This window comes from Pleurodeles waltl, chromosome 6, assembly GCF_031143425.1.
Source record: "Pleurodeles waltl isolate 20211129_DDA chromosome 6, aPleWal1.hap1.20221129, whole genome shotgun sequence".
NCBI classification, from domain to species: Eukaryota; Metazoa; Chordata; class Amphibia; order Caudata; family Salamandridae; genus Pleurodeles; species Pleurodeles waltl.
Genome location: NC_090445.1, coordinates 1,076,364,928 through 1,076,390,483, shown reverse-complemented (window position 1 = coordinate 1,076,390,483; position 25,556 = coordinate 1,076,364,928). Strand labels below are relative to the sequence as shown.

At 46.8% G+C, this 25,556-nt stretch overlaps 1 protein-coding gene across 5 annotated transcripts in view; it reads left to right on the top strand.

The window, feature by feature from the left end:
* SPEN (spen family transcriptional repressor) overlaps positions 1 to 25,556 on the top strand; it is a 357,496-nt gene that overhangs the window by 138,430 nt on the left and 193,510 nt on the right. For all 5 annotated transcript variants that reach the window (XM_069240114.1, XM_069240113.1, XM_069240112.1 and 2 more), the window contains exon 7: positions 24,672 to 24,797. In XM_069240114.1, coding sequence (XP_069096215.1) covers positions 24,672 to 24,797 — 126 coding nt within the window. The remainder of the gene's footprint in view (positions 1 to 24,671; positions 24,798 to 25,556) is intronic.

Here is a 25,556-nt window from a genome sequence, read left to right as displayed (position 1 = left end):
AAATGCCAAAACTTCGCATCCGGGTACCCACAGACTCACTCCAAAGGCAATGGGTTATGGATGAGTTGGTCAGGGATATTTGCTTACGCTTTTCCCCCTCTCCCACTCCTTCTGTATCTTGTAAACAAATTGAGTCAAAACAAACTCAAACTAATACTAATAGCACCAACTTGGGCACGACAACCTTGGTACACAACATTACTAGACCTGTCAGTAGTGCCTCATGTCAAACTACCAAACAGACCAGATCTGTTAACTCAACACAAACAGCAGATCAGACACCCGAGTCCAGCATCGCTCAATCTAGCGATCTGGCTCCTGAAGTCTTAGAATTCGGACACCTAGACCTTACACAAGAATGTATGGAGGTCATCAAACAGGCTAGAAAACCTACTACAAGACATTTCTACGCAAATAAATGGAAACGATTTGTTTATTACTGTCAAAATAATCAAATTCACCCATTGCACGCGTCCGCAAGAGACATTGTAAGCTACTTACTACACTTACAAAAATCTAACTTAGCTTTTTCGTCCATTAAAATACATCTCGCAGCAATTTCAGCATATCTGCAAATTACACATTCAACTTCACTATTTAGAATCCCAGTCATAAAAGCATTTATGGAGGGTCTAAAAAGTATCATACCACCAAGAACACCACCAGTTCCTTTGTGGAACCTCAATATTGTATTAACGCGACTCATGGGTCCACCATTCGAACCCATGCACTCTTGTGAAATGCAATACTTAACCTCGAAAGTAGCCTTTCTAATAGCTATCACATTCCTCAGAAGAATGAGTGAAATACAAGCCTTTACCATACAAGAACCCTTTATATAAATACACAAACATTAAGTGGTTCTATGCACAAATCCCAAATTTTTGCCAAAAGTTATATCACCGTTCCACTTAAACCAAACTGTGGAACTCCCAGTGTTTTTTCCACAACCAGATTCTGTAGCTGAAAGAGCATTACATACATTAGACATAAAAAGAGCTCTAATGTACTACATTGATGGAACTAAACAGTTTCGCAAAACAATTGTTTGTAGCTTACCAAAAACCTCATACAGGGAATCCAATATCCAAACAAGGCATTGCCAGATGGATAGTTAAATGTATTCAAACCTGTTATGTTAAAGCTAAAAGAGAACTGCCTATTAAACCGAAGGCACACTCCACTAGAAAGTAAGGCGCCACAATGGCCTTTCTAGGAAATATACCAATGACAGAAATATGTAAGGCAGCCACATGGTCTACGCCTCATACATTTACTAAACATTACTGCGTGGATGTGTTAACAACACAAAAAGCCACAGTAGGACAAGCAGTACTAAGAACATTATTTCAGGCAACTTCAACTCCTACAGGCTAAACCACCGCTTTGGGGGAGATAACTGCTTACTAGTCTATGCACAGCACGTGTATCTGCAGCTACACATGCCATCGAACGGAAAATGTCACTTACCCAGTGTACATCTGTTCGTGGCATGAGACGCTGCAGATTCACATGCGCCCTCCCACCTCCCCGGGAGCCTGTAGCCGTTATAAGTTGAATAAAATTAAACTTGTACATTTGAAAATGTTTAAATATAACACTTTTAGTCACATTATGTACATACTTACTCCATTGCATGGGCATTATTACTATATACACAACTCCTACCTCACCCTCTGCGGGGAAAACAATCTAAGATGGAGTTGACGCCCATGCGCAATGGAGCCGAAATGGGAGGAGTCCCTCGATCTTGTGACTCGAAAGGACTTCTTCGAAGGAAAACAACTTGTAACACTCCGAGGCCAACACTAGATGGCGGGATATGCACAGCATGTGAATCTGCAGCGTCTCATGCCACGAACAGATGTAATATATATATATATTGTAAGGAAATGCCTCCTTGGCATGGTTACCCCCTGACTTTTTGCCTTTGCTGATGCTAAGTTTTGATTTGAAAGTGTGTTGAGGCCTGCTAACCAGGCCCCAGCACCAGTGTTCTTTCCCTAACCTGTACTTTTGTTTTCACAATTGGCACACCCTGGCATCCAGGTAAGTCCCTTGTAACTGGTACCCCTGGTACCAAGGGCCCTGATGCCAGGGAAGGTCTCTAAGGGATGCAGCATGTCTTATGCCACCCTGGGGACCCCTCACTCAGCACAGACACACTGCTTGTCAGCTTGTGTGTGCTGGTGAGGACAAAACGAGTAAGTCGACATGGCACTCCCCTCAGGGTGCCATGCCAACCTCACACTGCCTATGCAGTATAGATAAGTCACTCCTCTAGCAGGCCTTACAGCCCTAAGGCAGGGTGCACTGTACCATAGGTGAGGGCACCAGTGCATGAGCACTGTGCCCCTACAGTGTCTAAGCAAAACCTTAGACATTCTAAGTACAGGGTAGCCATAAGAGTATATGGTCTGGGAGTCTGTCAAACACGAACTCCACAGCACCATAATGGCTACACTGAAAACTGGGAAGTTTGGTATCAAACTTCTCAGCACAATAAATGCACACTGATTCCAGTGTATATTTTATTGTAACATACACCCCAGAGGGCACCTTACAGGTGCCCCCTGAAACCTTAACCAACTACCCGTGTAGGCTGACTGGTTTTAGCAGCCTGTCACACTCGAGACATGTTGCTGGCCACATGGGGAGAGTGCCTTTGTCACTCTGTGGCTAGTAACGAAGCCTGTACTGGGTGGAGGTGCTTCACACCTTCCCCTGCAGGAACTGTAACACCTGGCGGTGAGCCTCAAAGGCTCACCCCCTTTGTTACAGCACCACAGGGCACTCCAGCTAGTGGAGTTGCCCGCCCCATCCTGCCACGGCCCCACTTTTGGCGGCAAGGCCGGAGGAGATAATGAGAATTACAAGGAGTCGTCACTGGCTAGTCAGGACAGCCCCTAAGGTGTCCTGAGCTGAGGTGACTGACTTTTAGAAATCCTCCATCTTGCAGATGGAGGATTCCCCCAATAGGGATAGGAATGTGACCCCCCTCCCCTTGGGAGGAGGCACAAAGAGGGTGTACCCACCCTCAGGGCTAGTAGCCATTGGCTACTAACCCCTCAGGAACCCAGATTCCTGCAACCTAAGAAGAAGAGGACTGCTAAGCTGAAAAACCCTGCAGAGAAGACGGAGACACCAACTGCTTTGGCCCCAGCTCTACCGGCCTGTCTCCCCAATTCTAAAGACACTGCTCCAGCGACGCTTTCCCCAGGGACCAGCGACCTCTGAATCCTCAGAGGACTGCCCTGCTCTAGAAGGACCAAGAACTCCCGAGGACAGCGGCTCTGTTCACCAAAGACTGCAACTTTGTTTCAAAGGAGCAACTTTAAAACAACTGCGTTTCCCGCCGGCAGCGTGAGACTTGCTACTCTGCACCCGACTCCCCCGGCTCGACTTGTGGAGAAACAACACTTCAGGGAGGACTCCCCGGCGACTACGAGACTGTGAGTAGCCAGGGTTGCCCCCCCTGAGCCCCCACAGCGACGCCTGCAGAGGGAATCCCGAGGCTCCCCCTGACCGCAACTGCCTGCTTCCCAGATCGCGACACCTGGTAAAGACTCTGCACCCGCAGCCCCCAGGACCCGAAAGATCGTAACTCCAGTGCACAAGTGACCCCCAGGAGGCCCTCTCCCTTGCCCAGGTGGTGGCTACCCCGAGGAGACCCCCCTCCCCCTCCCCCCCCCTGCCTGCCTGCATCGCTGAAGAGACCCCTTGGTCTCCCATTGATTTCCATTGGAAACCAAACGTGTGTTTGCACACTGCACCCGGCCGCCCCCGTGCTGCTGAGGGTGTACTTTCTGTGCTAACTGGTGCCCCCCCCCGGTGCCCTACAAAACCCCCCTGGTCTGCCCTCCGAAGACGCGGGTACTTACCTGCTGGCAGACTGGAACCGGGGCACCCCCTTCTCCATTGAAGCCTATGCGTTTTGGGCACCACTTTGACCTCTGCACCTGACCGGCCCTGAGCTGCTGGTGTGGTAACTTTGGGGTTGCTCTGAACCCCCAATGGTGGGCTACCTTGGACCTAAACTTGAACCCCATAGGTGGTTTACTTACCTGCAAAAACTAACTCTTACTCCCCCCAGGAACGGTTTAAAATTGCACTAAGTGTCTAGTTTTAAAATAGCTATATGTGATTTATGTGAAGACTGTATATGCTATTTCGATTATTCAAAGTTCCTAAAGTACCTACCTGCAATACCTTTCATTTGAAGTATTACATGTAAAATTTGAACCTGTGGTTCTTAAAATAAACTAAGAAAATATATTTGTTCGATGGCATCTGTCGCTGTAGATACGCATGTTCTGCAATAGCTCGCCATCTGGTGTTGGGTCGGAGTGTTACAAGTTGTTTTTGTTCGAAGAAGTCTTTCGAGTCACGGGACCGAGTGACTCCTCCTTTTGTCTCCATTGCGCATGGGCGTCGACTCCATCTTCGATTGTTTTTTTTCCGCCATCGGGTTCGGACGTGTTCCTGTCGCTCCGAGTTTCGGAACGGAAAATTAGCTAATTTCGGAAGATTTTCGTCGGTATTGTTGCGTTCGGGATCGGCGTACTTAGATTTCACACCGCATCGAAGATCGAAGAGCTCCGGTGCCCTTCGGGGTAGTTTTTCGATCCTCCGTCGGGGCCTGGTCGGCCCGACCGCGTGCTGAAGAACGCCGATGGAACGGACCCCGTTTCGTTTCTGCCCCAAATGCCACAATAAATACCCCTACACAGACCAACACTTGGTCTGCAACCTGTGCCTGTCACCTGAGCACAGCGAAGACACCTGCGAGGCCTGTCGTGCGTTCCGGTCCCGAAAAACACTCCGAGACCGTCGAGCCAGAAGACTTCAAATGGCGTCCGCACCGACAGCCCAACGGGAGTTCGAGGAACAGGAAGAAAAAGGTACCTTCTCGTTCCAAGACTCAGACTCCGAAGGATTCGACGACACACAAACCGTGAGTAAGACGTCGAAAACCACACAAAGAAACATTTACAAGGCCCAGGGGACGCCACTGCCACCAGGCCATGGCTCCACCCATAAATTCGGTGACCGACCGTCGGCACCGAAAAAGGCCAAAACAGTGCCGAGATCGTCCGACTCCGGTCGAGACACCGGCACGCAGCCTTCTCGGGGCCGAGAAAGTGCTGGAGACAAGCCTCGACACCGAGATGCCGGTGTGGACACGGCTCGACGCCGAGACAGCGGCACCGAAACAGATCGACGCCGAGAGGTTTCGGCCCCGAAAAGGAAAAAAGTCACCTCGGAGCCGAAAAAACACGCAGACAAAGTTTCGACGCCGAAACAAACTGCAAGCGACCCAGCTTCAGGCTCTTATACAGAAGAGCACTCGCTAACCTCCCAAATGCAAAAGCATAGGTTTGAGGAAGAGCTACAAGCAACTGATGTGGACCATACGCAAAAGCGTATCTTCATTCAGCAGGGGACAGGAAAAATAAGCACCCTTCCCCCCATTAGGAGAAAGAGAAGGTTGGAGTTCCAGACGGAGCAAGCACCACAACCAAAAGTGGTTAAAAGAATTACACCACCACCCTCTCCTCCGCCCGTGATTAACGTTTCACCAGCTCAAACTCCATCTCACTCCCCAGCTCACACCACCATGAGCCAGGGTGACCAAGATCAGGACGCATGGGACCTATACGACGCCCCAGTGTCAGATAACAGCCCGGAGGCCTACCCTACAAAGCCATCTCCACCAGAAGACAGCACCGCGTACTCTCAGGTGGTGGCTAGAGCAGCACAATTTCATAACGTAAGCCTCCACTCAGAACAGGTCGAGGATGATTTCTTGTTCAACACACTCTCCTCCACCCACAGCTCCTACCAAAGCCTGCCTATGCTCCCTGGTATGCTCCGGCACGCAAAAGACATATTTAAGGAGCCGGTCAAAAGTAGGGCAATCACACCAAGGGTGGAAAAGAAGTATAAGCCGCCTCCTACGGACCCGGTTTTCATCACTACACAGCTGCCACCAGACTCTGTTGTTGTAGGAGCAGCTAGGAAAAGGGCCAACTCTCACACATCTGGAGATGCACCACCCCCAGATAAAGAAAGCCGCAAGTTTGATGCAGCTGGTAAAAGAGTCGCAGCACAAGCTGCAAACCAGTGGCGCATCGCGAACTCCCAGGCACTACTTGCGCGCTATGACAGAGCCCACTGGGACGAGATGCAACATCTCATTCAACATCTGCCCAAGGACTTCCAAAATAGGGCGAAACAAGTGGTTGAGGAGGGACAGACCATCTCCAACAACCAGATACGTTCCTCCATGGACGCTGCAGATACAGCTGCACGGACAATTAATACATCTGTAACTATCAGACGGCATGCATGGCTCCGAACGTCTGGATTTAAACCAGAGATTCAACAAGCAGTTCTCAATATGCCTTTTAATGAAAAAGAACTGTTCGGTCCAGAAGTGGACACAGCGATTGAGAAACTCAAAAAAGATACGGACACTGCCAAAGCCATGGGCGCACTCTACTCCCCGCAGAGCAGAGGGAATTACAGCACATTCCGTAAAACGCCCTTTCGAGGGGGGTTTCGGGGTCAAAGCACACAAGCCAGCACCTCACAAGCAACACCGTCCACTTACCAGGGACAGTATAGAGGAGGTTTTCGGGGACAATATAGAGGAGGGCAATTCCCTAGAAATAGAGGAAGATTTCAAAGCCCCAAAACCCCTACTACTAAACAATGACTCACATGTCACTCACCCCCTCCACACAACACCAGTGGGGGGAAGAATAGGTCATTATTACAAAGCATGGGAGGAAATCACTACAGACACTTGGGTTCTAGCAATTATCCAACATGGTTATTGCATAGAATTTCTACAATTCCCTCCAAACATACCACCAAAAGCACAAAATTTAACAACACACCATTCCAATCTCCTGGAGATAGAAGTGCAGGCACTATTGCAAAAGAATGCAATCGAATTAGTGCCAGACACACAAATAAACACAGGAGTTTACTCACTGTACTTTCTGATACCAAAGAAGGACGAAACGCTCAGACCAATCCTAGACCTCAGAGTAGTGAACACTTTCATCAAATCAGACCACTTCCACATGGTCACACTACAAGAAGTATTGCCATTGCTAAAACTACACGACTACATGGCAACTTTAGACCTCAAGGATGCTTATTTCCATATACCAATACACCCATCGCACAGGAAATACCTAAGGTTTGTATTCAAAGGAATACATTACCAATTCAAGGTACTGCCTTTCGGATTAACAACCGCACCAAGAGTCTTTACCAAATGTCTAGCGGTAGTCGCTGCACACATAAGAAGGCAGCAAATACATGTGTTCCCATATTTGGACGACTGGCTAATCAAGGCCCATTCGTTCATACAGTGCTCAAATCACACAAATCAGATCATACAAACCCTCTTCAAACTCGGGTTCACCGTCAATTTCACAAAATCCAAAATTCTGCCACGCAAGGTACAACAATACCTGGGAGCCATAATAGACACATCAAAGGGAGTAGCCACTCCAAGTCCACAAAGAATTCAAAATTTCAACACCATCATACAACGCATGTATCCAACACAAAAGATACAGGCAAAGATGGTATTACAACTCCTAGGCATGATGTCATCATGCATAGCCATTGTCCCAAACGCAAGACTGCACATGAGGCCCTTACAACAATGCCTAGCATCACAGTGGTCTCAAGCACAGGGTCACCTTCTAGATCTGGTGTTAATAGACCGCCAAACTTACCTCTCGCTTCTGTGGTGGAACAACATAAATTTAAACAAAGGGCGGCCTTTCCAAGACCCAGTGCCACAATACGTAATAACAACAGATGCTTCCATGACAGGGTGGGGAGCACACCTCGGTCAACACAGCATACAAGGACAATGGAACGTAAATCAAACAAAACTGCATATCAATCACCTAGAACTTCTAGCAGTTTTTCAAGCACTAAAAGCTTTCCAACCAATAATAGTTCACAAATACATTCTCGTCAAAACAGACAACATGACAACAATGTATTATCTAAACAAGCAGGGAGGGACGCACTCCACGCAGTTAAGCCTGCTAGCACAAAAAATTTGGCATTGGGCAATTCACAACCAAATTCGCCTAATTGCACAGTTTATACCAGGGATACAAAATCAACTCGCAGACAATCTCTCTCGAGATCACCAACAGGTCCACGAATGGGAAATTCACCCCCAAATTCTGAACACTTATTTCAAACTCTGGGGAACACCTCAGATAGACTTGTTTGCAACAAGGGAGAACGCAAAATGCCAAAACTTCGCATCCAGGTACCCACACAAACAATCCCAAGGCAATGCCCTATGGATGAACTGGTCAGGGATATTTGCTTACGCTTTTCCTCCTCTCCCTCTCCTTCCTTACCTGGTAAACAAACTCAGTCAAAGCAAACTCAAACTCATATTGATAGCACCAACTTGGGCAAGGCAACCCTGGTACACAACGCTGCTAGACCTATCAGTGGTACCCTGCATCAAATTGCCCAACAGGCCAGATCTGTTGACACAGCACAACCAAAAGATCAGACACCCAGATCCAGCATCGCTGAATCTAGCAATCTGGCTCCTGAAATCCTAGAATTCGGGCACTTACAACTTACCCAAGAATGTATGGAAGTCATAAAACAAGCAAGAAGGCCATCCACCAGGCACTGCTATGCAAGTAAATGGAAGAGGTTTGTTTGCTACTGCCATATTAATCAAATACAACCATTACACACAACTCCAGAACATGTAGTGGGTTACTTGCTTCACTTACAAAAATCTAACCTAGCTTTCTCTTCCATTAAGATTCACCTTGCAGCAATATCTGCATACCTGCAGACTACCTATTCAACTTCCCTATATAAAATACCAGTCATTAAAGCATTCATGGAGGGCCTTAGGAGAATTATACCACCAAGAACACCACCTGTTCCTTCATGGAACCTAAATGTTGTCCTAACTAGACTTTTGGGTCCACCTTTTGAACCCATGCACTCCTGCGACATACAGTTCCTAACCTGGAAGGTGGCATTTCTCATCGCCATTACTTCCCTGAGAAGAGTAAGCGAGATTCAGGCGTTTACTATACAAGAACCTTTTATACAACTACACAAAAATAAAGTCGTCCTAAGGACCAATCCTAAATTTTTGCCAAAGGTTATTTCACCGTTCCATCTAAATCAAACAGTGGAACTTCCAGTGTTCTTTCCACAGCCAGATACCGTAGCTGAAAGGGCACTACATACATTAGATGTCAAAAGAGCATTGATGTATTACATTGACAGAACAAAAAACATCAGAAAGACTAAACAACTCTTTATTGCATTTCAAAAACCTCACGCAGGAAACCCAATTTCAAAACAAGGTATAGCCAGATGGATAGTTAAATGCATCCAAATCTGCTACCTTAAAGCTAAACGACAGCTGCCCATTACACCAAGGGCACACTCAACCACAAAGAAAGGTGCTACCATGGCCTTTCTAGGAAACATCCCAATGCAAGAAATATGTAAGGCAGCCACATGGTCTACGCCTCACACATTCACCAAGCACTACTGTGTAGACGTGTTATCCGCACAACAAGCCACAGTAGGTCAAGCCGTATTAAGGACATTATTTCAAACTACTTCCACTCCTACAGGCTGATCCACCGCTTTTGGGGAAATAACTGCTTACTAGTCTATGCAGAACATGCGTATCTACAGCGACAGATGCCATCGAACTGAAAATGTCACTTACCCAGTGTACATCTGTTCGTGGCATCAGTCGCAGTAGATTCGCATGTGCCCACCCGCCTCCCCGGGAGCCTGTAGCAGTTTGGAAGTTACCTTCAATTATTTATATATGTATCATCTCAACCTTAAATAGGTGCATACTTAGTCACTCCATTGCATGGGCACTATTACTACAATTCAACTCCTACCTCACCCTCTGCGGGGAAAAACAATCGAAGATGGAGTCGACGCCCATGCGCAATGGAGACAAAAGGAGGAGTCACTCGGTCCCGTGACTCGAAAGACTTCTTCGAACAAAAACAACTTGTAACACTCCGACCCAACACCAGATGGCGAGCTATTGCAGAACATGCGAATCTACTGCGACTGATGCCACGAACAGATGTACACTGGGTAAGTGACATTTTCATTCTATAACATATTGGCCTGGAATTGTCTGAGTGTGTGTTCCTCATTTATTGCTTGTGTATGTACAACAAATGCTTAACACTTCTCCTTTGATAAGCCTACTGCTCGACCACACTACCACAAAATAGAGCATTAGTATTATCTCTTTTTGCCACTATCTTACCTCTAAGGGGAACCCTTGGACTCTGTGCATACTATTCCTTACTTTGAAATAGTGCATACAGAGCCAACTTTATATATATATATATATATATATATATATATATATATATATATATATATATATATATATATATATATATATATATATATATATATATATATATATATATATAGGCATGTGTAGCTGCCGATACACATGCTATGCATACCATCTGCCGTCTAGTGTTTGGCTCGGAGTGTTACAAGTTGTTTTTCTTCGAAAAAGTGTTTGTGTTTTCGAGTCATGGGATCGAGTGACTCCTCCTCTTCGGCTCCATTGTGCGTGGGCATCGACTCCATGTTAGATTGTTTTCTTTCCGCCATCGGGTTCAGACGTGTTTCCTTTCGCTCCGATAGTTTGAGTCGGAAAAGTTTCAAAACTCTAATTCTCGTCGGTATTGTTTCAATCGCGTTCCATCTTCTATCAACACTTCGGTACCGTCGGGTCAAATATCTTTATTTGCCCTTTGGGGCGCCCGCACCCAACCTTGGCCTGGTCAGGCCGACTGCGTGGAAGCCTCATGGACCGGACCCCATTCCGCTTTTGTCATCGGTGCCATGCTAAATTTCCCTACACAGACACGAGGCCTGCAGATCCTTCCGCTCCAAGAAAACGCTCCGAGACAGAAGAGCACGGAGACTCGAGATGGCATCCAAGAGCACCGAACGTCTCAACGTCGAAGAGGAGAAGATCTTGCAGACGGCTGTCTCCGTTCGAGGATCTGACTCCGAGCAGGAGTCTGAGGAGGACAGACCAGTCACAGCAGGACAGCACTTGAGTACTCCTGCCCCTGTCCTCCTGAGTTTCTTGGTCCTTTGGTTCAGGGCAGTCCTCTGAGGCTTCAGAGGTCGCTGGTCCCTTTCGGATGCGTCCCTGTTGCAGTTTTCTTTGAGTCAGGAGACAGGCCGGTAGGGCTGGGGCCAAAGAAGTTGCCGTCTCTGCAGGGCTTTCAGGTCAGCAGTCCTTCTTGTTGCAGGAATCTGATTTCCTGGGTTCTGGGTTGCCCCTAAATACTGAATTTAGGGGTGTGTTTAGTTCAGTAGCCAATGGCTTCTGTCTTGGAGGGTGGCTACACCCTCTTTGTGCCACCACCCTGAGGGGAGGGGGGCACATCCCTAATCCTATTGGGGGATTCCTCCAATCTCAAGATGGAGGATTTATAAAGGCAGGGGTTACCTCAGCTCAGGACACCTTAGGGGCTGTTCTGACTGGTGGGTGACTCCTTGTTTTACTCATTATCTTCTCCAGCCTTGCCGCCAGAAGTGGGGGCAGTGGTCGGAGGGGTGGGCAGCTCCACTAGCTGGGATGCCCTGGGGTGCTGTAACAAAAGGCACGGGCTTTTGAGACTCACCGCCAGATGTTACGGTTCCTGCAGGGGGAGGTGAGAAGCACCTCCACCCAGTAAAGGCTTTGTTTCTGTCCTCAGAGAGCACAAAGGCTTTCACCCCAGAGGGGCAGAAACTCGTCTCAGTGGCAGGCTGGCACTGACCAGTCAGTCCTGCACTGAAGGATTGGGTAAATTACAGGGGGCATCTTCTAAGATGCCCTCTGTGTGCATTTTGTAATAAATCCAACACTGGCATCAGTGTGGGTTCATTATTCTGAGAAGTTTGATTCCAAACTTCCCAGTATTCAGTGTAGCCATTATGGAGCTGTGGAGTTCGTTTTGACAAACTCCCAGACCATGTACTTAATATGGCCACCCTGTACTTACAATGTCTAAGAATAGACTTCGACACTGTAGAGGCATATTGCTCATGCAGCTATGCCCTCACCTGTGGTATAGTGCACCCTGCCTTAGGGCTGCATGGCCTGCTAGAGGGGTGACTTACCTATGTCACAGGCAGTATTCTGTGGGCACGGCATCCTGAGGGGGGTGCCATGTCGACTTTGCCTTTTTCTCCCCACCAACACACACAATCTGTAATGGCAGTGTGCATGTGTTAGGTGAGGAGTCCCTTAGGGTGGCACAACATATGCTTCAGCCCTTAGGGACCTTCCCTGGTCACAGGGCCCTTGGTACCACTGGTACCTTTTACACAGGACTTATCTGTGTGCCAGGGCTGTGCCAATTGTGGAAACAATGGTACATTTTAGGTGAAAGAACAGTGGTGCTGGGGGCTGGTTAGCATGTTCCCAGCACACTTCTCAGTCAAGTTAGCATTAATATCAGGCAAAAAGTGGGGGGTAACTGCAACAGGGAGCAATTTTCCTACGACCTGGGAACCAAAAAACGACCTAGCAGACACCTTGAGCAGGCTGAAAACATCTTGTCCTGATTGACAACTGGACCAATATACGCTGGATCCAATCTTCCTTCAGTGCTCAAAACCAAATCTGGATCCTCTTGCGGCTCCCCCACAGCGCAAAATGCCAATCCTTCGCATGCTGGCATTCCCATCTGAGATCATAGAGGAATGAATTTTCAATTGCCTGTTCAGGCATATTTGTATACACCTTTCCTCCTCCTCCTCCTCTCCTTCCAAAGGTCCTCAGGTAGATGAAGCCCCAGCATGGCCGCACCAGCACTGGTTCACGGAGCTTCTCATTCTTTCAGTGCAATGTCAAATCAACCAGTCAAACAATTTATAAAGTGAGCTACTCACCCGTTAGGGTCTCAAGGGGCTGTTTGGGGTGGGGGGGAGCTAATGGTCAAAAAGCCATGTCTTGAGGCGTTTTCTGAAGGCCAGGAAGTCTTGGGTCTAGCTTAGTTGGAGCGGCAGGGAGTTCCAGGTCTTGGCGGCGTGGTAAGAGAAGGATCTTCCTCTGGTGGTGGAGCGGTGAATGCGGCGGACGGTGGCGAGGGCGAGGCTAGCGCAGCTGGCAGGCGGGGGTGTGGAAGGTGAGTCTGTCGTTGAGATAGGCTGGACCAGTGTTGTGGAGGGCTTTGTGTGCGTGGGTGAGTAGTTTGAAGGTGATCCTCTTCGATACTGGTAGCCAGTGTAGTTCTCTGAGATGTGGTTGTGGCGTGGGACATCAAGGATGAGTCTGGCGGAGGCGTTTTGGATGCGTTGCATTTTCTTTTGTAGTTTGGCCGTAGTTCCTGCATAGAGTGCATTGCCGAAGTCCAGTCAGCTGCTGACTAGGGCGTGTGTTTTTCTGGTTTCGACGGCAATCCACTTGAAAATCTTGTGGAGCATGCGGGGAGGGTGTTGTAGCACGAAGATGAGACTGCGTTGACCTGTTGAGTCATGCTGAGTCAAGGATGATGCTTAGGTTCTGTACTTGGGTGGTGGGGCTGGGGGTGGCTCCGAGGGTTGTAGGCCACCAGTAGTCGTTCCGGGCGGAGAGGTTGCTGCAGAGGATGAGAATCTCTGTTTTGTCTGTGTTTAGCTTGAGGCGGCTTGATTCCATTCAGTCGGCGATGGCGTGAAGTCCCTTGTGGAGTTTGTTTCTTGCTGTTGTGGGGTCTTTCGTGAGGGAGATGATCAGCTGGGTGTCGTCTGCGTAGGATAGTATGTTGATGTTGTGGGATCGTGCGATGTTGGCGAGGGGAGCCATGTAAACGTTGAAAAGTTTTGTGCTGAGGGAGGATCCTTGAGGGACGCCACAGACTGTTTCGGAGGATTCGGACAGGGAGGGCGGAAGGCAGACTCTCTGGGTTCTGCCGGAGAGGAAAGAGGAGATCCAGTCGAGGGCCTTGCCATGGATCCCGGTGTTGTGGAGGTGTGTACGAAGGGTGTGGTGACAGACGGTGTTGAAAGCTGCGGAAAGGTCCAGGAGGATGAGAGCTGCGGTTTCGCCTTTGTCGAGCATGGTCGCGATGAAACTGTGGCAGCAGTGAGTGCGGTCTCCGTGCTGTGGTTCTCGCGAAATCCGGATTGGGAGGCATTGAGCACTTTGCTGTCTTCCAGGTAGCGGGAAAGTTGGCTGTTCACGGTTTTTTCGATGACCTTCGCTGGGAAGGGGTGGAGGGCGATAGGTCGGTAGTTAATGGGGTTATCTGGATCTGCTTTGGGTTTCTTCAACATGCGTTGATGTCGGCCTGTTTCCATCTCTCTGGGAAGGTGGCTGTCTCGAAGGAGCGGTTGATGATTGCGCAGAGGTGGGGTGCGATGATGTTACTGGCTTTTTGAAGATCTGGTGCGGGCAGGGGTCCAAGGATGAGCCGGAGTGGATGGAGGCCATGGTGTCTTCATTGTTGACGTGGGTGCAGGAGCATTAGAGGGTTGGTGTTTGATGTGTCGGGTTCTTGGTTGTCTGTGGTTGGCTGATGGCTCTGGGGTTCGAAGCTGTTGTGGATGTCTTCGATCTTTCGACTGAAGTAAGTGGCGAGGGAGTTGCAGAGTTCCTGTGATGGCGAGGGTTCGTGGGAGCAGGTCCTGGGGTTGGAGAGTTCTTTGATGCCGAAGAGCTCTTTGTTGTTGTGGGCGTTGGTGTCTATTCAGCTTTTGTAGTTGGTTCTTTTGGTCGTGCGGATCAGCTGGTGATGTTTGCGGATGGCAGTCTTGAGGGAAGTGTGGTTGGATTCGTGGGTGAAGGTGCCAGGTCTTTGCCATTCTTCAACATTCCCGTTTGGAGGCCTGCAGGTCGGGGGTGAACCAGCTGGCCTTGGTTCTGTGGTGGGAGTCTGAGGGTTGTTTGGTGCGAGGGTGTTGGCGCAGTCTTCTAGCCATCTGTGCAGGTATGTGGCGGCTGTGCTGGGGTCCTGGGGAGGGGGTGATGCCTGGGTGTGGGTGGAGATCAGCTATTCTGTTGAGATTCTGTTCCAGTAGTGGCGGGGGGGGGTTTAGTGATGAGGTGGTGAGTGACCAGCTTCTGAAAGGAGAAATAGATGCAACAATGGTCGGTCCATAGGAGTTCGGTGGTGTGGCTGAAGGAGACTTGGTTGCTGGCTGAGAAGATGGGGTCGAGTGTGTCTCCTGCGGTGTGGATGGTTTACGTGACGAGTTGCTTGAGGCCGAGGTTGGCAAGGTTGGCGATTAGGTTGGTTGTGTTGATGTCGTTGTTGTTTTCTAGGTGGAAGTTCAGGTCGCCGAGGAGGATGTCGTCTGTTGAGGTGAGGGCTTGGGAGCTGATGGCATCGGCGATGTCGTCGCAGAACTGTGGTCTGGGGCCTGGGGGTCTATAGACCAGTGTTCCTCTGAGGGTGGTGTTGATGTGGATTTAGAAATGGAGGTGCTCGGTGGATTTGATGGTGTTGTGGGAGCTGGTGGAGACTCTTAAGGTGTTTTTGTGGACTATGGCGATTCCTCCTGGTTTGTTGCTGCGGTCTCTTCTGGTGATCTTGTAGTTTTCTGGTATGGCTATGTCTGGTTCCGAGGCCGAATTCATCCAGGTTTCGGTTAGGAATGCGGCGTCGGGCGAGGATGTGGTCAGTAGGTCCCAGAGTTCGATTGCATGCTTGTGGACAGAGCGGGTGTTAAGCAGGATGCATCTTACGGGGCAGTCTGAGGCTTTGAGTTGGAGGTTATGTTGCAGGTGAAATTGCAGGCTTTGCAGGAGAAGGGTTCTTTGGTGCATGTCTGGGTGGACTGGAAGCAGGTGGAGAAGCGTCCTGGATTGAGGGCGTGGAGGTCATAGGCAGTGTAGTGGTGATTGGTGGTACTGGGGGCGTGTTGGCCAGGGGTCTGGCGCTGGGTGCGGTCTTGGCACGGACGGGCGCAGATGGGCTTGCATTTGGCGTGTCCGCGCTGCAGCTGGCATAAGAGGGGAGGTGGGAGGGAGTGGCAGCTGGGAGGAGGGGGGGGGGGTTTGACCAATGAAAGAGCCGGGGGGCAGGGGAGCGGGGCTCTGAGGTGGGAAAGAGAGAGAGAGAAAACGGACCGGAGAAACTAGGTGGAGGGAGGGGGGCAGGGCCGCGGGGGGGGCAGCGGCGAGGCAGAGCCGGTGAAAAGTGAAATTGGCAGAATTCGAAAGGCAGCAGAGTCTAGCAGCAGTGAGGAGGGAGCGACCTGACTGCAAGAGCAGGGTCAGAGGTCGCTACCTTCTCTGCGCTGCGGCCGGCATAAGAGGGGAGGTGGGAGGGAGTGGCAGCTAGGAGGAGGGGGAGCGGGGCTCTGAGGTGGGAAAGAGAGAGAGAGAGAAAACGGACCGGAGAAACTAGGTGGGGGGGGCGGGGGGGACACAGCAGCGTGGCAGAGTAGGGGAAAAGTGAAATTGGCAGAATTCGAAAGGCAGCCGAGTCTAGCGATGGTGAGGAGGAAGCAACCTGCCTGCAAGAGGGTCAGAGGTCACTCTGGTCACATTCCATTCAAACCGATCCCATCCCTATTGACGATGAACCAGGGACAAGTTCTACATCCAGACCCCCAGTCTATTTACTTATCAGCCTGACTCCTGAGTTCCATGAACTTGAACACCTAAGCATTCCTTCCAATTGCATTGACATTACTAGCCAGAGCAAGGGAGGACAGTACTAACCGAATGTATCGCTTAAAGTGTAAAAGGTTTTGCATATGGTGCTAGAGAGCTAAATTTAATCCCATCTCTTAGTCACCTGGAGAGGTTTTACCCTACCTGTTACACCTTGCTCAGTCATGCTTAACTCGTGCCTCCATTAAAGTATACCTCTCAGCCATTTCTCTCTTTACGATGTCACCCAAAACACCATCTCTATGGTCTGTGAGGCTCATTAAGGGAGTCCACAAAGGATTGTTCAGAACATTTCCACTGGTGAAGCTCCCTCCTCGTCTGTGGCAACTTAACACAGAACTTTCCCTGCTGATGAAACATCCTTTTAAGCCTATCCAGAAAGCGATTATAAAATTCCTCTCCTGGAAGGTAGCTCTACTCCTCCCCCTCACATTAGGTAGACAAGTTAGTGAATTTCAAGCTTTCACCATCCAGGAACCATTTGTCCAGTTCAGGGAAGATAGGGTTACCCTTTGCACACACCTTAAGTTCAGTCCTAAAATTCCATCTGACTTGCTTCTCAGTGAGCCTGTAATTCTCAGATCATAGACGTCAGTTGAATGAACACTGCACTCTCTGGATATCAAAAGGTGGTTAACGTTTTATTTGGACCGAACTAAGCCTTTCGCAAATCAAACCAACTCTTTGTAGCCTACAGCGCACCTAGAAAGGGTTTCCCTCTAGGGAAACAAAACATCTCTAGATGGATATCTAGCTCAATTCTATTCTGTCATCAAAAGGCAGGTCATGCCTTTGAACTCAGTATGTGCTCATTCCACAGGAACCATGTCCGCTTCCATGGTGTTGTTTGTGGGTGTGTCATTGCCAGATATCTGGAAGAGTGAACACACCTTCATGCAGCGTTACTGCTTGGGTTCAGAAGTCCTACGAGATGCAGCAGTAGGACAAGCGGTTGTAAGAAATCTTTTTCAGTAGATGTGAGCCATTTTCTTTCTACCCGCCATCTGCTTGCTTCTTACGCACACTTTACTCTATATATATATATATATATATATATATATATATATATATATATATATATGTTCGATGGCATGTGTAGCTGCAGATACACATGCTGTGCACATCCCGCCATCTGGTGTTTGGCACGGAGTGTTACAAGTTGTTTTTCTTCGAAGAAGTCTTTTCGAGTCACGAGACCGAGGGACTCCTCCCATTTCGACTCCATTGCGCATGGGCGTCGACTCCATCTTAGATTGTTTTTTTTCCGCCATCGGGTTCGGACGTGTTCCTTTTCGCTCCGTGTTTCAGGTCGGAAAGTTAGTTAGAATCTCGGAAAAATCGTCGGTATTGTTTGCGTTCGGTATCCGGTTAGTTACAACAGATCGACACCGAATTTAGAAGAGTTCCGGTGGCCCTTCGGGGTTTTTTCGATCTCCCGTCGGGGCCTGGTCGGCCCGGCCACGTGTGAATTCAAGGCTGATGGAACAGACCCCATTCCGCTTCTGTCCAAAATGCCATAACAAGTATCCGTATACGGATCAGCATCTGGTCTGTAACTTGTGCTTGTCCCCAGAGCACAAGGAAGATACTTGTGAAGCCTGTCGAGCGTTTCGGTCCTGAAAGACGTTAAGAGACCGAAGAGCCAGAAGACTGCAGATGGCGTCGACGCCGACAGAACAAGAGCGTTTCGAGGAAGAAGAGGAAGCTTTCTCTATCCCCGAATCGGACTCGGAAGAGCTCGAGGCCGAAGAAACGCCGAAAACCGTGAGTAAGACGTCGAAACATAAGACTCACGAGAAGTCAACAAGAGCCCAGGGGACGCCACCGCCAACAGGCCATGGCTTAACCCAAAAAAGCGGTGACCGAGCCAAGGCACCGAAAAAGGGCACGCTGGTGTCGAAGTCATCCGACTCCGGTCGAGATACCGCCACACAGCAATCTCGGACCCGAGACATCGGCTCTGAGAAATTTCGACACCGAACAAATTCGGCACCGAGACACCACCACGCCGAAAATTACAAAGGTTTCTTCGGACCCTAAAAAGACCTCCGAAAAAGTTTCGGTTCCGAAACATCCAGCCTCGGAGCCGAAAACAGGTTCCTATACAGAGGAACAAGGATTAGCCTCACAAATGAAAAAACATAAATTTGGAGAGGAACTTCAAGCTGTAGAGCCAGACTATACTCAAAGGAGGCTCCACATTCATCAAGACACAGGGAAGATAACCACTCTTCCTCCAATTAAAACAAAAAGAAAAATTGCCTTTCACGAAAAGGACAAGGAGCCACAGGCAAAGGTGGCAAAGAAAACAACTCCACCACCTTCTCCACCACCATCAGTGCACACATCACCAGTAGCAACTCCTCCACTGATGCACTCCCCAACTCATACTGCCATGAGTCAAGATGATCCCGATGCATGGGACCTTTACGATGCTCCAGTATCGGACAACAGCCCAGACTCGTACCCTACCAGGCCGTCCCCTCCTGAGGACAGTACATCTTACACACAGGTGATCGCAAGGGCAGCTGCTTTCCATAACATCACCTTGCATTCAGAACCAATGGAGGATGACTTCTTGTTTAACACGCTAACCTCCACTCATAGCCAGTACCAAAGACTACCTATGCTCCCAGGAATGCTAAAACATTCAAAACAAATCTTTCAGGATCCTGTTAAAGGCCGAGCCATAACTCCAAGGGTGGAGAAAAAGTACAAGGCACCGCCAACAGATCCTGTTTTATATTACAACTCAGTTAACTCCCGACTCAGTAGTTGTTGGGGCAGCTCGTAAGAGAGCAAACTCACATACCTCGGGAGACGCACCACCTCCAGACAAGGAGAGTCGCAAATTTGATGCTGCGGGCAAAAGGGTTGCAGCACAAGCAGCAAACCAATGGCGCATTGCTAATTCACAAGCGCTTTTGGCAAGATATGACAGAGCTCACTGGGATGAGATGCAACATTTGATAGAACACTTACCCAAAGAGTTCCAAAAAAGAGCACAACAAGTGGTGGAAGAAGGACAAAGTATCTCTAATAATCAGATACGGTCTTCAATGGATGCAGCAGATACGGCTGCAAGGACAGTAAATACTGCAATAACAATAAAAAGGCACGCATGGCTCCACATGTCAGGTTTCAAGCCGGAAATTCAACAAGCCGTGCTAAATGTGCCATTTAATGAACAGCAGTTGTTTGGGCCTGAAGTCGACACTGCTATTGAAAAACTCAATAAAGACACTGATACGGCAAAAGCCATGGGCGCACTCTACTCCCCGCAGACCAGAGGCACCTTTCGCAAAACACCTTTTAGGGGAGGGTTTCGAGGACAACCTACAGAAACCACAACATCACAAACAAGGCCCACTTACCAAAGCCAATATCAGCGGGGAAGTTTTCGGGGACCATATAGAGGGGGACAATTCCAAAGAAGTAGAGGAAAATTCCAAAGCCCCAAAAGTCCTCAAAATAAGCAGTGACTCACAAGTCACACATCCCCATCACATAACCCCTGTGGGGGGAAGATTAAGCCAATTTTACAAACATTGGGAGGAGATAACAACAGATACTTGGGTACTAGCAATTATCCAGCATGGTTATTGCATAGAATTTCGCGAATTCCCTCCAACAGTCCTACCGAAAACACACAGTATGTCGAAACAACATATAAATCTTCTAGGATTAGAAGTTCAAGCATTACTCTAAAAAGAAGCAATAGAATTAGTACCAAAACAAGAACTAAACAGGATTTTACTCACTGTACTTTCTGATACCCAAAAAAGACAAAACTCTAAGACCTATACTAGATCTCAGAATATTAAATACATACATCAAATCAGACCATTTTCACATGGTTACATTACAAGAAGTAATCCCACTGCTCAAACAACAAGACTACATGACAACACTGGATCTAAAGGATGCATATTTCTATATACCAATACATCCTTCACACAGGAAGTACCTAAGGTTTGTATTCCAAGGGATACATTACCAATTCAAAGTGTTGCCATTCTGACTAACAACTGCGCCAAGAGTTTTTACAAAATGTCTAGCAGTAGTAGCTGCACATATCAGAAGGCAGCAAATACATGTGTTCCCGTACCGAGACGATTGGTTAATCAAAACCAACACACAAAAACAGTGTTCACAACACACAAATTACGTCATAGAAACCCTACACAAACTAGGTTTCTCAATCAATTACGCAAAGTCACACCTTCTGCCGTGTCAAACACAGCAATACCTAGGAGCAACAATCAACACAGTAAAAGGAATTGCCACTCCAAGTCCACAAAGAGTCCAAACATTCCAAAATGTCATACAAGCCATGTATCCAAACCAAAAGATACAGGTCAAATTAGTAATGAAACTCCTAGGCATGATGTCCTCATGCATAGCCATTGTCCCAAACGCAAGGTTGCACAGGCGGCCCTTACAACAGTGGCTAGCATCACAGTGGTCACAGGCACAGGGTCAACTTCTAGATCTGGTGTTGATAGACCGCCAAACATACATCTCACTTCAATGGTGGAACAGTATAAATTTAAACCAAGGGCGGCCTTTTCAAGACCCAGTGCCACAATACGTAATAACGACAGATGCATCCATGACAGGGTGGGGAGCACACCTCAATCAGCACAGCATCCAAGGACAATGGAACATTCAGCAAAAACAGTTTCATATAAACCACTTAGAATGGTTAGCAGTATTTCTAGCTCTGAAAGCATTTCAACCCATAATAACCCACAAATACACTCTTGTCAAAACAGACAACATGACAACAATGTATTCCCCAAACAAACAGGGAGGAACACACTCGACACAGTTGTGTCTCCTAACACAAAAAATATGGCATTGGGCCATTCACAACCACATTCGCCTAATAGCACAATTTATTCCAGGGATTCAGAATCAGTTAGCAGACAATCTCTCTCGGGATCACCAACAGATCCACGAATGGGAAATTCACCCCCAAATACTGAACACTTACTTCAGAATGTGGGGAACGCCACAAATAGATCTATTTGCAACAAAAGAAAACTCAAAATGCCAAAACTTCGCATCCAGGTACCCACAACATCAGTCTCAGGGCAATGCACTATGGATGAACTGGTCAGGGATATTTGCGCACGCTTTTCCCCCTCTCCCACTTCTTCCATATCTAGTAAACAAGTTGAGTCAAAACAAACTCATACTAATAGCACCAACATGGGCAAGGCAACCTTGGTACACAACACTACTAGACCTTTCAGTAGTACCTCATATCAAACTGCCAAACGGACCAGAACTGTTAACACAACACAAACAACAGATCAGACATCCAAATCGAGCATCGTTGAATCTAGCAATTTGGCTCCTGAAATCATAGAATTCGGGCACTTAGACCTCACACAGGAATGTATGGAGGTCATAAAACAGGCTAGAAAACCTACCACTAGACACAGTTATGCAAATAAGTGGAAAAGATTTGTTTATTACTGCCATAATAATCAAATTCAACCTTTACACGCATCTGCAAAAGAGATAGTAGGATACTTACTACATTTGCAGAAATCTAAACTAGCTTTCTCTTCCATTAAAATACATCTTACGGCAATTTCAGCTTACCTGCAAATTACGCACTCAACTTCATTATTTAGGATACCAGTCATAAAAGCGTTTATGGAAGGCCTAAAGAGAATTATACCACCAAGAACACCACCGGTTCCTTCATGGAACCTCAACATTGTCTTAACACGACTCATGGGTCCACCTTTTGAGCCCATGCACTCTTGTGAAATGCAATACTTAACGTGGAAAGTTGCATTTTTAATTGCCATCACATCTCTAAGAAGAGTGACTGAAATTCAAGCATTTGCCATTCAAGAAACATTTATTCAAATACACAAAAATAAAGTTGTTCTATGGACCAATCCTAAATTTTTACCAAAAGTAATCTCACCGTTCCACTTGAATCAAACGGTAGAATTACCAGTGTTCTTCCCACAGCCAGATTCTGTCGCTGAAAGAGCACTACATACATTAGACATCAAAAGAGCACTAATGTACTACATTGACAGAACAAAACTAATTCGAAAGACAAAACAACTATTTATCGCCTTTCAAAAACCTCATACAGGAAATCCAATTTCGAAACTAGGCATTGCTAGATGGATAGTTAAGTGCATTCAAACCTGCTATCTTAAAGCTAAAAGAGAACTGCCTATTACACCAAAGGCACACTCAACCAGAAAGGAAGGTGCTACCATGGCCTTTCTAGGAAATATTCCAATGAACGAAAAATGTAAGGCAGCAACATGGTCTACGCCTCATACATTTACCAAGCACTACTGTGTAGATGTGTTAGCTGCACAACAAGCAACAGTAGGTCAAGCTGTACTAAGAACATTATTTCAAACTACTTCCACTCCTACAGGCTGAACCACCGCTTTTGGGGAGATAACTGCTTATTAGTCTATGCACAGCATGTGTATCTGCAGCTACACATGCCATCGAACGGAAAATGTCACTTACCCAGTGTACATCTGTTCGTGGCATTAGTCGCTGCAGATTCACATGCGCCCACCCGGCTCCCCGGGAGCCTGTAGCCGTTCAGAAGTAGATCTTAAACATTTGTACATTTGTAAATATATTACTTTAAACTTCATTATGTACAGACTCATTCACTCCATTGCATGGGCACTATTGCTAGCATACACAACTCCTACCTCACCCTCTGCGGGGAAAACCATCTAAGATGGAGTCGACGCCCATGCGCAATGGAGTCGAAATGGGAGGAGTCCTTCGGTCTCGTGACTCAAAGACTTCTTCGAAGAAAAACAACTTGTAACACTCCGAGCCCAACACCAGATGGCGGGATGTGCACAGCATGTGAATCTGCAGCGACTAATGCCACGAACAGATGTACTCTGGGTAAGTGACATTTTCCATATATATATATATATATATATATAAACACAAAAATATATATATATATATAATGTTATCATTTTCACTTGATATGTTTTATTTTGAACCAAATGTACTTGTTACTGCTCTATACTCTGATTCAAGCATGTGAATTTTTTTAAGTTTCAATACTGGAGTAAGAAAATAAGTTACTTACCTGTAACTAGTTCTCCAGTATTGGAAGCTTTCATAGATTAATTTACGACCCATCTGCCTCCTCTGAGAAACTCACCTTGATTCCTCTCAGTACAGTACTACGTATACACACTAGTGCTAAGGAAATCTGATGGACTGGAGCTTTTCTGAGAACGGTTTTTCGAGGTAGTGTCACCTGATTGACTCTTAGGTTGGTTGACTCTTAGGTATAGTCCTTTTTTATATAATGACTAGGATATGTTAACAAACCAAAAGGCCTATGTGTTCTATGTCTATGATGACATTACTTTTCTAAGCTACAGGTGACTCCCATTTCCACAAAAGGGAATGATTCAAACATGTGACTCAAAGAAAGATTCCAATACTGGAGAACTAAATTTACAGGTAAGTAAGTTATTTTCTTGCTTTATGTAGGCATGTTTTTCTGTAATTTGTAAATTAAACATATATGTTCAGAATATATTCTGGTTCATTCACACATGCAGATAATCAGACAATTAATTCAGAGAAGACTATCCGTGGTAGAGAACTAGGATTACAGGTAAGTACCTTTTTCTTTGTGTTATGTGGTTTCATTTGAGAACATCTTTTTCTTGTAAAAGAAATACCTTTTACAACAATTAAAATGCTCCTGTTGTGTAAGGAGTAGTATTTTTCTGTGTTTAAAATCCCTTTTCCTTTGTTTATAGTCTTCCTAAATGCTAAGTTAAACGGATCATCAGCCCTGCATTGTACCCTCATATTAATATCCTTTCCTGCCTTATAACAATGGTCACTCAGGTGTACAGCTGGTTTCTGCAAAAAACCATTGCACTTCATGTGTGGTTCTTTCTTACTGGCATATTGCTGACTCGTTTACTGCCTTCCTTCCTTTCAGGATATTGACATTAAGAAACTGAATGGAGTTCCAAACTACGCGTTTTTGCAATACTGCGACATCGCTAGTGTCTGTAAAGCCATTAAGAAGATGGATGGGGAGTTTCTTGGTAATAACAGGCTCAAGGTACTACCATCAACATCTACTGAACACTTATATTTTCTTTTCATTTCTTTATAAATGTAGATGCACCATTTTTTTAGTTTTCCCAATCATAGTCTATAAGCTTGACATTTGAATTTTAAAGCATCTCTTCACCGCTCAGCTATGTGGATTTTATATTGAAATATTAAAATCCCCAGAGCTGTAAGACTATCTGTCATTAGCTTCTGCAGGAATGTTATAGAAGCCCACTGAGACATATTTGTCTGTCCTTCTGGTTATCATTGCTCTGAGTAAGGTGACAGTGGATCCTGTAGGATTATCTTAATGTACCTATGCTAAGGTCCTTGCCACAAAGGACTGTTGATCTTTTAAGACATTCGGAATGCATGGAGCCTTAGTGCTACGTGTCCAAAATGTGCAGATAAAGCAGACAAAATGAGAAAAAAGTGAGTTTTAATCAATAACATACTTGGTCCTTATGTACAGTGCAACTCAAGTGGTGATGCTTTAAGTCTCAAATACTGGTAAATGTCCAGGGGTTAGCCTCTTCTGACCCTGAGCTCTCTGGCATGCTAAAATGTCAAATATTTTGTTTTAAAACATTTGAGGCGAATCTGTAGAGCAATTTGGCCAAATGTTACCAACCCCCATCTGTGATGCCTATTTTAATTTGTCTTTTTGGGAACAGCAAATTTCACTTTTAATGAAGCAGGAGAGACGTGGGAATTAAATCAAGATACGGGTTACATTCCCTACTCTTGCAAAAAAAAAAAAAAAAAA